This window comes from Thalia democratica, chromosome 3 (assembly GCF_965202585.1).
Source record: "Thalia democratica chromosome 3, ktThaDemo2.hap1.1, whole genome shotgun sequence".
NCBI classification, from domain to species: Eukaryota; Metazoa; Chordata; class Thaliacea; order Salpida; family Salpidae; genus Thalia; species Thalia democratica.
The window spans coordinates 47850270-47863428 of NC_139167.1; the positions used below are offsets into that span (position 1 = coordinate 47850270).

The 13159-nt window shown below is 24.6% G+C and overlaps 1 protein-coding gene across 2 annotated transcripts; it reads right to left on the minus strand.

Annotated features, from left to right (window-relative positions):
- Positions 1 to 1990: 1990 nt before the first annotated feature.
- Positions 1991 to 12723, minus strand: LOC145831578 (transmembrane protein 232-like). 2 transcript variants are annotated; one of them, XR_014369679.1, is made up of 15 exons: positions 12584 to 12723; positions 10524 to 10710; positions 9757 to 9862; positions 9410 to 9567; positions 8703 to 8903; positions 7729 to 7898; positions 7208 to 7304; positions 6975 to 7096; positions 5630 to 5702; positions 4922 to 5161; positions 4641 to 4763; positions 3380 to 3477; positions 2791 to 2843; positions 2560 to 2689; positions 1991 to 2323 (listed from the first exon to the last, which is right to left on the minus strand). XR_014369679.1 is itself a non-coding variant. In XM_082938877.1 (15 exons), the coding sequence occupies exons 1-15, from the start codon at positions 12634 to 12636 to the stop codon at positions 2249 to 2251; spliced, it is 1989 nt and encodes a 662-aa protein (XP_082795003.1). In that variant the 5' UTR covers positions 12637 to 12723; the 3' UTR covers positions 1996 to 2248. The 2 variants fall into 2 exon arrangements, 1 of the variants encoding a protein (XP_082795003.1); XM_082938877.1 differs by having other exon boundaries at positions 1996 to 2323; positions 2791 to 2946.
- Between the last annotated feature and the right edge of the window lie 436 nt (positions 12724 to 13159).

Here is a 13159-nt window from a genome sequence, read left to right on the forward strand (position 1 = left end):
AACGTTTGATTTAGTTTGACTAGAAAAGCGTCAAATGTAGAAAAATAATCAAAAAAGCTTACAACAGGTTTTTTGTTTTTGCGCAAAACTTTAGAAAATAAGTTATACATCTGTTCAGGTAATTGTGAATTCTAAAGTTAGTTTCAGCTCAATTGTTAACTAATGAACTACATAAAGAAAAACGACCTTAGTAAAATTTACAAATAACAGCTTTTATCATAATATAAGTTAAACAGTAAATTTAATATCGACCATAACTAATCATATATACCATTATTAACTTAGTTGTTAAATTTTAAGAGACGTACAAAAAAGTACCAATTTTATTTAAGTTAATAGTAGTTAAATTATTGCATAAATCAGTGGTCGTCAAAGTGTGGACGAAATATAATTTGGTGAACATAAAAAGTAATCCTAAAATTTGAAATTTACACTAGATATTTTGGATGAAAAGCAAAAATAGTTTTAAGTGTTTTTAAAGCTAATTTTAAAACTTACGCTAGAGTTTAGTGTTTCCCAAAGTGGGTCAATTGGCCCCCTTGGGGGCCATTAAAGGTCTTAGGCGTTTTTAATGGTAGTTTTGAAACTTAAACTAGATATTATGGAGAGATTTCAGGATATTTAGGGGACACAAGGCCGTAATTTAAAATTTACGCTAGATACTCTGGGGTGATTTTTGAAAAAAAGTTTGGGAAACCCTGCACTAGACATTATGAGAAAATTGTACATTGGGGTGCACAGATTTTGTAGGCTTGACAACCACTGGTACATATTATCAGCAAAGCATAAAATATATTTTTTAAACGCCTACTTACAATAAAAACCAGTCAATGTCTTTAAGCTGTGTATAATAAAACTATCAAAACTTTTGATTATTTTCAAATTTAAACAGCTGAAGATTATGTGCAAAAGTAAATACGAAACAATTGCACTGTTTTTTTTTTGTATGTTACATTTTGTAATAAATTATTTAAATCCGTTTAAGTTGGCTCAGTGAAAATTGACTTAGTGGATTTAATTCTACTTTATGCATATATATATATATTAATATACAGTAATAATATCATAATATTTAAGTTTCTAATATCTTCCTGGTATATCATTAGTTTTTTTTTGTATTTATATTTACTATGTAATTACAGTAACTTTATAAAAGGCTTTCAATCAAAACGTGTGACCGCAAATTGTTTGAATCAATTTTTCTCAGAAGTTTATAATTCATTATAAACTTATTTATTTTTAAATATTTTGAGTTAGAGACCACATATTTAAAAAAAGTCTTCCTTGCAATGTTTAATAAAATGTGTCTGGACATTTTTGAGAATAAAAAATTGAATGACCAAAAAATGAAGGGTTTTTTTTTTAATTCCATTTGAAAACTAGATAAAATTTCAAAAACCTGTCCTAAAATTTTTATGATTTTTTTAAAGAAAATTAGCCTTCAATAGTTTGAAAGAGAATGCTTTAAAATTTAAGAAGGCGATATATTTTTAATGAAAAAGTCTTTTTAACCTTTTTAGTCTTCGCCTTCCATTGGGAATCTCTCAAATTAGTTTTTGAATGGTAAAATGCAAACGATAGCTTAACTACTAATAAAAAAATATAATTTTTCCCTATGGCCTTAGTGAACAATAAAACATAAAAACTTAGGTTTTAGAATTTTCTAGTGAGAGCGATTTTTACTTCGATCAAAATTAGTTTGAGATTGAAAACAAATAAACGATAAACAAAGGTTTAAAAAACTGAAATGTATCATAAAAACTTTATAACCAAATTTTGTGTTATAAACATCAATGTTTTTAAAAAATGTAATCTAGAAAATTAATCATGTAAAAAAATTAAAATTTTTCAATTGACTTTCTAAATTTAATGTAATATCTCTAGTTTGCTATGATGTCAGTTGATAATTTATTATTCAACAAATAAGTAGGATACTCAAAACTCAATTATTTTATTGAATTAATACACAGCATTGTAAAGAAGTTTTAGAAAGTAGAAAAATTGAAACAAAAATTATCTAAAAACAAACTAGCTATAAGTATACAATTATTTAAAATTTACATATGTTTTTTGGTTGAATTTAGATTTTTTTTGAAGAAATTGTTTTATAAAATTTTAAAAGTTTGTTTGATATAAGTCATATTCGATGTAAAAAATATCTGCTTAAGCTTTTTTTACGACTTTTATCTTTGACCATGGTTAAACAATACAGTAAAAATTAATTAAAAATATTATCACTATATAAGCATTAAGTAAAATAACGTCTACTTTTTTGCTGTCTTCGTTTTTTTTCACTTTCAACTAAATCATGAAGCCTGTCAATCTAAAAATTTAAACTAATTTTGTAAAAGAATAGATAAATCAAGAAAAACTTTAATAAAACAATAAATAAAAACCATGAAGTTTATTAGAAAACTTAAAAAGTACTATCGATTGAAGCACACTTTAAAACTAAAACAACAGACTTTTTACAAATGCTCGAATCAGAGTCATTTTTAACTATTCAGATAGGAAAAAAAAGTCTGAGATGCTTTAAGCTTAAAAATATTTACGCTTCACCTGAGCTGTGCTGTGCTGATCCAAACTCTTTAGTTGCTCAACAACTATCTGGTTCAAGTTTTGCAACCCTCTTTGCGTAGAAGTCATAACAGCAGGCTTTGGTAGCGAATTGTGAAGTGAAACTTCTTGTCTTAAGCAATAAAAACTGATCATTCTAACTCGACGAAGCATTAAAAACTTAAAATAGTTAACAATTTTTGAAAAATTTTAAGTAAATGATCAAAATCTTACCTAATAGTTGGTCGTTTGATGAGTATATTATTTTTGTTTTTTGCAACTGTATTCTGTGTATTTTTTTTTACATTTTTAGTTTGCACCTTTGATTTAAATGAAGGCTTGTGAGTTAAATAAACTTTGCATAATTCTTTTGTTATCCTAAGCCACAAACTGTTGTTTAAAATGTTTTTATGTACTAAAACTAATGATTGTATATATTTTTCAGCATTTCGAATAAATCAGTTTTATATTAAATAATTATTTAAAACGAGTTTCTAAAGTAAAAAAAAAGTATTTGTACTATAACATAAAACACTTCTTATATTATTGAATGAAAACTAGTTTAAACAGTCAAACATAATTATATTTATTAACAAAAATGATTGAGTAATTATTTCATAAAGTTGTACTCTAGTCACAAAGAATTTTTTTTGATTCTTTAAAAAAAATATTTATTGTTATTGCAAGACCAAGAAGTATACTTCAATTCAAAAAATCAAAATTTAAACAAGAACCAAAAACATTATAACTTAAAGAAAACTTATATAATTTTAAGTATATAATTTATCTAAAAATAAACTAAAACAAGTAATAAAAAAATTACTTCACAGGTATTCCTTTCGAACTTTTATTAGATGGTGGACTCTCTATTTGCGCCACTGTTAATGAATTTTTAACAAGACTTTCACAAAGCTGGCTAGCCTATTAACAATTGGAGTGTTTATTTGTAAGAAATTAAACTGCTATATGTTCTAAAGAATTATAATTAACGTTTAACTCCTACTATACAAATTGAAAAACAATGCTTATAAAGTATATAAAGTTAACTTTATTTTGCTAAATACTTTTTTTCTTATCAAATAATACAACAGCACTAACATTTGCCAAAACTAGTTCTAACATGAACACTATCCTTAAGATTAATTTACCATTATTTCGTCTACTTTTGGTTATGATTAAGATGTTAAATCAGCTACTGTTAGTATAGATTAAAACATTTTGAACTGAGCTTAGAACTTTAATAAAACAAATATGTATTCGTTTTATTCTTTTTATAATATTTTGTGTAGAAATTTAAAGCTTATATGACAGCTAATTTTCACAAATTTTACAAAAACAAATCAAATCTGAATCTTAATGGAACAAATACACATCAAGAATATATTTCAGACATCATTAAAAACAGCGGCTGGTAGATAATATTTACAATCTTTAATTTAGCTGAAATACTAGCCTAACTATCAAATAGTAGTATTAAAGCAATTATTCAATCAATAATAAACATTTGCAAATGAGTCAATACAAAAAAATGTATGCCTAAAATGACAAAACTAATTGTGGAATTTTCAATTGCCTATATTTTTTCTAATTACCCGTTTCATATCACCTATTTTTTTATTAAACATGTCATAAACTAAACTAATTATTAGGTTGGTAAAAACTAAACAATTTATTGTACAAAAATTAAAGTTTTTCAAATAATATTAAATTATCAAATTTAGATTAAAATGTTTATTATTTAGTTAAAACTTAAAAAAACAAATTACGCTTAAATGAAATTATTTGATTAAGATTAAGGGAAATATTTAGTTTCAAATTATCATTTAACAAAAAAATGTAAAAAGCTTTTACAATTTTAACATACAGATAACAAATTTGTATTAAACTTTAATAAAATATATAAATAAACTATGTGAAATTAATAAATGTCTATATTTAAAGGCTTCATAATATAAATAATCCAGTTCACATTAGAAAAGTACTAAACCTGGTATAAAAAAAGTACTACAAAACTCAACAGTGAGTATAAAAAATTAAACTATTCATAATTTTTTAATTACATAACTAAATTCTTATATATTTACTTTTACAGCATTTATAAGAGACCAAGCAGCACATCTTAGACCTTCTTTTTGCTTGTTGTTTTTTAAGCTCTTTGTTAATAGAGACAAGGAATGTAAAGCTGCATACCTTATTTTCCAATCTTCCTAAAAATAGTTTATTTAGATAAATAAATATAAAACAATAAAGTAGATTTTATGCATCTTGAATTTTACTTTTGCTTACAAACTTTTATGATACTAAATTCAACGAAAACTTCAGGTATAAGAAAAGCTAGAGTAACACAAACAATCAAGATACAAACTTTTTTGTCAAAGTGTCCATCACTGCTTGTGAACTCGAGCAAGTCAACAATGGAGCAGCTTTCGATGCAATTGTTCGCTTTTCCAGCCTTGAAGCTGCTCACATCAGCGTTGCTCCACTTTCCCAAAAGGGCGCACTTTTGAATTTCTGCACACTGGCCGTTCAAACAGATATCTGACAAAACTCTGACAAACTGGTAACCGACCTTCCAAGGCCATCCGCCGATTCCATAGTAGATGTACTGTATTTTTTAAGGATTTTCGGGTAAACAGTTTTGTACTTGAATTTTTTTTATGCATTATATACAGCATGTACTAACTTTAAGGTATAAAAAAATATTGTATGAGTACAAAACTAAGTTATTATTTAAGATAATAATAATATAAAAACTAAAGTTAAGTGCAAAAAAAAATTTTTAGTATATATTTTCGTAATAACATAGTTTTTTTAATATATCAAGCATTTGTTACTAAAAATAAACTTGTTTTAAAGCAAAAAAAAAGACAGCTTTTTATTAGAACAACTAGAATTAATTTTCTAAATATTCTTTGAAAACTAAAAACTTTTAAATTCTATTTCATAAAATCAAATACTTTTCATTCTACTTTCAATAATAAAGACAAAAAGTATGCACTTTTAGAAAGTGTAAAGTACAAGGGTTTTAGCTTTCATTTTAATTATAAAAAAACAGAAAGAAACTCAAACTAACTTTTTCATCAGCTGGATAGGAAGCAATGGATTTTATGATTAGACGTCCGTGTGATGTTGAAGAAACAGCTGTACTGTTCACAAAAAATATCATATTTCAATAAATAATAAATTAGTAATTGTACATTTAAAAATAGCTTGATATCTATTTTAAATGTAATACAACTTAGAAACTTTTTCTGTGTTGTACTACTTTTTGTTGACATACATTTGACTTACTAGTAATTTAAGTCAGTACGTATCTGATTTACACATCTTTTGGTTTACTCATTACTTTCTGTGTATAAAAAAATAAATAAAATACGCGTTTACTAAACAAATTTAAAATAATAATAACATATTTACTTACAAACAGCAATTGGTTGTCTGCATGTACCATATCATTATTACCAATTAGTAAGAGTATCACAAAAAGCTTTATTAGGTATAAATATTCTATTTGTGAAGAAATTAAAACTAATAAAGTTATTAATATGAATTCTTCGTACAATAAAATTTTTTGTTAACAAATTTAGTTAAACTAAAAAAATACTTTAATAACAAAAACTATACATTTTAAAAACGAAATATTCTCAAAGAAAACTACGCCACTTAAAAGCATATATATATATATACAACTAAATTTATACTGTACGTTTAAAAATTTACCAAGTATTTATTATAGTCTCTATATAATCTTTAGATTGTTCATATGAAAAAAGTAATAAGTAAATACTTGCATACCTTTAGTACAATACTTTTTCTCACAAAACTTTTGTGAAATTTTACATATTATACGTATAAAAATATTCTTTTATTTATGTTAAGTTAAATAATAAACATAAGTCATTTAACTGAAAATAAAAGACTTATCAACTGCTTTAACACTTGATATTAGTACTGTCTTATACACAAGCACTAAAAGACTAGATAAAAAATATTTTAGAAGTTTTGTTGTATATGTTTCTTTATACAAAGAGATTGTATCATTTGCTTTAGTTTAGTAATTGTTACCTTAAAATATTTTTCTATGTACAACTAAAGACAACAATCAACTAAAATAAGTGCTATGCAGTTTAAACTCTTACAAGATATTTCAAAAAACTAAGAAATTGTTTAAGAGAATTTTAAGTTTTAAAAAAAATTAAATTGAGCAAAGAAGGAACCAATGCTTCTGTGAAAACTTTTAGTTACTAAAAATCAAGTATATAATCTCTTATTATACTTTAGATTTAGACGGTTGTTATCTAAGATTTCTACATACAGTAAATTTTGACCAAATAGATAAATAAAACACTTTTAAGTTGAATATTTGCAATTTAAGGTATAGTTCATGATATAAATAGAATATTTTAAAGTAGACATACCTAGTATTTCCAGATTTTTGTCTTATAACTTCACCACCATTTTTATCTACGTGGTCGAAATTTTCGACTGCTGAGTTATTCATGTGGCTATCATCAAAAAATTCTTTATCTGATGCTTCAACCTAAGAGTTTCAAATTTAATTAGTCATGCATTTATTAAGCAATAATCTTAAAAATTTATGGACATCAAAACTTGCTTTACATACTACTAATGAGTATACTATTAAACTTACTGTTACACCTCTGGCTAAATCCTGAAAAAGATTGCAAATCACCAAACTTCTTTTGGCAACTTCGCCTAGTATCGAGACGCTAGTGTAAGCGTCTAACCTGTTTGATTTTTGCTCAAAATTGAAGTTTTAAACTATTGATTTTTGATTACCTAACAAACTCCTTTAGAATTAAAGTTTAAAAAATTTTAAATACTTATAAGCAAAAAAATACTTGTTTTTAAAACTTTAATACTAGAAGATTTTGTTTAAAAATTTATTCTAAATCCTTGGAGCTTAGTGTTTTGAAAGTTCTCTTTTAAATAAAAAAACAGTTCATTGCGACATATAAAGCAAGTTTTTAACAGTAGCACCTTAGTTAAATAATAAATTTATACAAGTTTTCAATCAAAATCTACATGAATTTCAATATTCTAAAACTCAATAGAGTACGAAATAACATTTATCAAAAAATTAGAGAACCATTTGACGACAATAAATAACAATATACTTTAATAAAAAGAAGTCATCATATTGTACTATACCATTTTGATCCATTGCGGTTAAACTCATGAGAAGCAAGAAACACCATGCCCATGGTTTGCTTTAAAACTTGCTCATGTTGCTTTTGTGATCGGCCTGTTGCTATAAAAGTCTTCCAAACTAGCAAGCTTCTATGTATACAAGCTGATATACATGGCTCTTTTTCATCACCCTTTGAATTTATGATACTTATAACATACAAACGAAATAAAACTTGTTAGTATACTTGAGAAAAAGAAGCCTTTTGAAAATGATAATTAGCTCGTTTATAAAAGTATAGTAATTTATCAATGGCTTTCTTACATTATGTAAGTAGTAAATAGGTTACTTCACTATACGACCATCAAAAGTATGTTCTAAGTTTTGTTATCAAATATAACTTATGTTGTAACAAAAACCGAAAAGAACTCAACTATGTCTCAGATGTAATAAATAACATATTTTTGACTGCACCAACAAAGATTTTAGATGTTATATTTTAGAATATATAATTTTAAGGCCACTTGGCTAATCTGCTAAACAAAAAAATATTAAAATTTCTAATACATTTCAAATCTAGTCAATTTCAAATCTGCGCATTTTAACTCGAACGTTTGAAACTTTTAGAAGTACACTAACTAATTTGGGTACGTAATATTTTTGCAGAAGATCAATTTTAAAACTAAAGTAAACTTGTAACCACCCTAATTACTAATCTTAATTCTTAATTATCTTATCTGAACTCTATAACCTAAAAGAAAATTAATAAACTATATTTTTAACACTATAAACAAATGCATAAATGTACAATTAAAAACGATAAGTTTCAAATGAACTGCTCTTAACTTTATCTATAGTGGTAAACAGATAAGCTTTAAACAACCCAATGTACTAGGATGTGTTGTTGAAGATCCTTTGATGCATTTAATTATACGAAGGTAGAAAAAATCTTTTTAAATAAAATTTCCAAAAAAAAAGTAAAACTAACTAAACTTACTGATTCTGAGTTAACAATTGCATTTCCAATTTCTGTCATCAGCTTAATAGAAATAAGTATAGATGGACTAGTGGCATACAAATTGGCATGCTCATTAAGATTTGTCATGTAGGCTTTTAAACACTTTTTTTGTTCGATCAGGCTATGCAAATTACCAACATATTTGTGGTACAACAGTCTTGTAAAAACAAGCTCTCCAACCTGTTTATGACATAAACTTTGTAAATTTCAATAGCAAACTTAAACACTTCGTAATATTTAATTTAAATGACTAGCAAAAAAACCAAATGTTTAATAAAAATATATTTCATAATATTTTTTTTCAAGTATAAAAAGAATAAGAATAAATTTATTAGATTTCATTTTTACAGCAGTCATAGAAATAAAAGTGATAACATAGTTTTAAAAATACAATTAAAATTTTAAGCTATCATTTGGACTTGAGGTCTAAACATTTTTTATTTTAAATTTATTAACATTAAGTATCAACATGTACATTAGGTATCCAAAAAACACCTTTAAGAGTTTTATTTAGTACTGTAAAGAGCTGTTTACTTTTATAAAGCCAATAAAAAAATAATAGTTCTTACATAATGTGTATTAACTTGAATATTTTTTAGGCTATGGTATATCTACTTAAAACTTTTGCACCGAAAAAGGCAATAAAATTTTTAAAACTAAACTAGTAAAACAGCTCTAAAACTTACTTTTGCAAGTTTCAATTCAGATACTCGAATAAAATTATTTTTGATAGCATGCATTTGTAACCAATACATTACACTTTCTGCTAGAAAAAACAAAGTTTCCACATGATCTTGTGATAGAGGTGCACTATTTAATGAGGAAGCAAGTGTTTCAAAACATTCTGCAATAACAAGGTAACTTTAATAAAATTAGATTTTAATAAAAATTACTTCAAAATTTTGTAAAAATTAGCCATTCATTAATGAGTTATTAGTTGTACACAAACTTTTTATTTATAGACCAAAATACAAGTTAAATTTAGTATTTGCCGTAACTAATATGTTAAAAAACAACTTAAATCTTTTAGTACCTTCTTTAATGGAACCTCTACATTGAGCTAACACAGCAAGTTCAGACCAAGCATGATTGAGGTCCACATGTCTTCCTTCTCCATTCGAATTTAAACCACATCTTCTCTATTTTTAATTATTTGTTTTGGAAAAACTTTTTTGGTTAAAATGATAAAAACAAACCAAATTAAAAAAATACTATATTACAAATTAGCAATTGTTTTTAAACGCTAATTGTTATTAGAATTTCTAAAATGGTAACAATGTTTTTATATTTTTATTCATTTAAAAATATGCTATGTTGCAAAAAAAAAAACTTAAACTTCATTGAACAAAACTTGACTTATTTTCATTACTAATAATAATCTAATAAAAAATACCACAATATCTTAATTTTCAATTCCACAGAGTTTATTTAACTTTATAATACCTTATTGTTTAATTTTCTATTAAAAAAACTCAATTTGAACATTTTTATAAAGAATACAGTTTAAAAAATTACATAATTTCAAATTTTAAAACATTAACTTTTTATATTAAGTAAACAAAAAACACAACAATTTTCTTGCTTACTTGACTTTTACTGCTTTTGCAAGTTTTTCTAACCAGTTTTATATTTAAAAGACAAATTTAAATTTTTCTTTGCAGAAATTAACTAAATTATTTCAAATTCTAAATTAATTATAAACTCTAAATTGAAATTTTTGATAGCAAGTACTCAAGCCTTTGTTAAAAAACTATACCGAAAAATTGTTTCTATTTTCTATTTACAGACTTTATTACTTACTTTTGCACGAAGAAGCATACTTTGAGCCCTTTCACACAAAGATTCTTTATTAGTAGAACTATCTTCATTATAGTTTGCTACAAATTCTTCGGTTACTGAGTAAGGATTTTCTTTTAGATTTGAGGTTAAAATTTTTGTGTCAGTGCTTTGAGAATTTAAAAGACGTTTTTGAAGTTCTAACCGCTGACTGAGTAAAAGGTTAATACATTTTATTTTACTGTTGAAACTACATTTTTGTTGAACGTGTATAAAAAATTTTGGCAATAAAATATTTACAAATATTATAAACAAATTGTTAGAAACAAAATAATAATAAAAGTATATTTGAATGTTTTAAATAAGTATAAATGCTAACTGCTCTTTAAAATAACAAACTTAGGCTAATTATAGTATATAAATAGTGGTTTGTCAGCTGCCATCATATACAAAAATTTTAATAATGAACCACAATACAAATTTTTGTTAATATTTTAATCCCACTAATATATTAGTAGTCAAATACAATTCTACTTTAATAAGAACTATTTTGTAATTGATGATTCCCTTGGGTGCAAATAAATTTCAAAAAAATAAATATTGAGTATTGTCTACTCAAACTTCATATTGAGAACTATAAATGTTTAATTTAAAAACAAAGGCATACTAACTTAAATTTTAACAATTAAAATATTTATGTTTAAGGCTTATTTGCAACTTTCCAGAAAAAAGTTGAGTATTTACTAAACATATATTAATTTATTTAAGTAAAAATTAATTAACATTGGCGTGATCTATTAATATTTATTATTATTGAAAGCTTAAATTATAAACTTAAAGTTTCAAATGCATTTTGGATATAGTCATTTTGTAAAACTTTCAATAGAAAAATATAAACTGCAGTTTTTTTATTGTCAACTCTCTCTTACAATATATTTATTTTTTACCTTATATTTCTTAGAATAAGAATTTGGAAAACTTTGAAAAACAAAAGCATCAGTAAATAAACAGAATAATGGATTAATGTACTTACAGAGCTTAATGTTTGTAAAACTTAGATTTTTGTGACTCTCTAAGTTAATTTAATTTATTTTTTAATTAACTTCTTTTAGGATCTTAAAATAGAAAACACTTCTCCTCTTTTCACTGCAGGCTAAAATTTCTCTAAAAATAAAATAAAACTATCTTTAAAAATATCACAACTTTAATTTACTCTAGTATGAATTAAAATACAATTATACTATGAAGAAATTATGGATAAAAACTGATAACTTAGAACTAAGTTTCAGTCATATAAATATTGCTTAATAATATTATTGTTTATTGAACGATAAAAAAAAGTGCTTAAAAAGTTTAGTCTAAGGACCTGGTGTACAAAGGAACCTTTTGCTTATTGAGTAGTACACCACTAATAAACAATGAAACTGTTGAATATTTATACTTTTTAAACTCTTTTTAATAAAGCCAAAACACATCTGAAGTTAATTTGATACATGACCTAAAAAGTCTGCTGTAATCTCTATCTCTTCCTATCCTGACCTTTTTAAAACATAAATAAGCCTGAACTAGCCTGAGCTGTTTGTTAAAACTTTTAACTAGCTTAAGTAGACTAAAAGTGTCAAAAACCTGTTTTAAAATAGTTATTAAAAGATTTAAAATATCATCATGCCAAACCCTATTTAATAACAATAAAAAGTATAAAACAAATAACTTTAAATCGTATTAAAAATGTCAACTTACTTATCAAAATAATACTATTTTTAGTAAACTACAAGCAACTTTTAAGCAACAAGTTTAACAACAACTTTTTTAATAACTTCAAATTAAAATTTTATTTTTTGGTTTGTGTTTCCTATAAGGTTTTGTTTTTACAATATTGAACTATTATAGTTTTAAATACCATTGTTAAGACCACTTGACCAAAAGGTTTTTTTTTTGTGTACAAATTGACCACTGGGTTTCAATTGTGCAATTTTCAACACAGAGTTTTTTCAAAGCCATAAATAGGCCACACAATGTGTACACTATTAAGCCATGCAATATATATGAAACAATTTAAATGTAAAAAAAAAATACTTATGTACCTTTTAGAAACAATTCCAAACTTGTGTTTAATCTGTACTTTAATGACTGGCATTTCTAAGTATTTTCATCTTAATATTTCTTCATGCTTTAAAATTGCTTTAATGCATTAAAATTTCATCATGGCTTGAATTTAACATACTTTTCATATATATCATATATAATATTTTATGAACTTAAGCTTAGCATACTTAAAACCATTAGTAACTTAAGGACGTCGCATAACACTTTTGTAAACATGTTGATTTGTTTAAAGTATTTAAACTGCTACAAGCTAGTAAAACTTTTTAATTAAAAAAACAAAAACTATCTAAAAACTGTACTGTAAAATATACTTTACAGTTTAACGATCCTTAAATTAATTATTAAGTTTACAATACGCCTCACAATACTAGCTAAACTATAGAGAGCATTATATACCTCTTATTTTGTACTTTATTTAATGTTTTTATTTAAAGTATAGTATTATTAAATAAACTCAATAAATTGTTTAAAAATAAGAACCTTATTTTGTAGTGACAGCGTTTAAGTCATAAGGTATACGATAAACTTTAATTTTAATGAACTCTTTTTTAAAT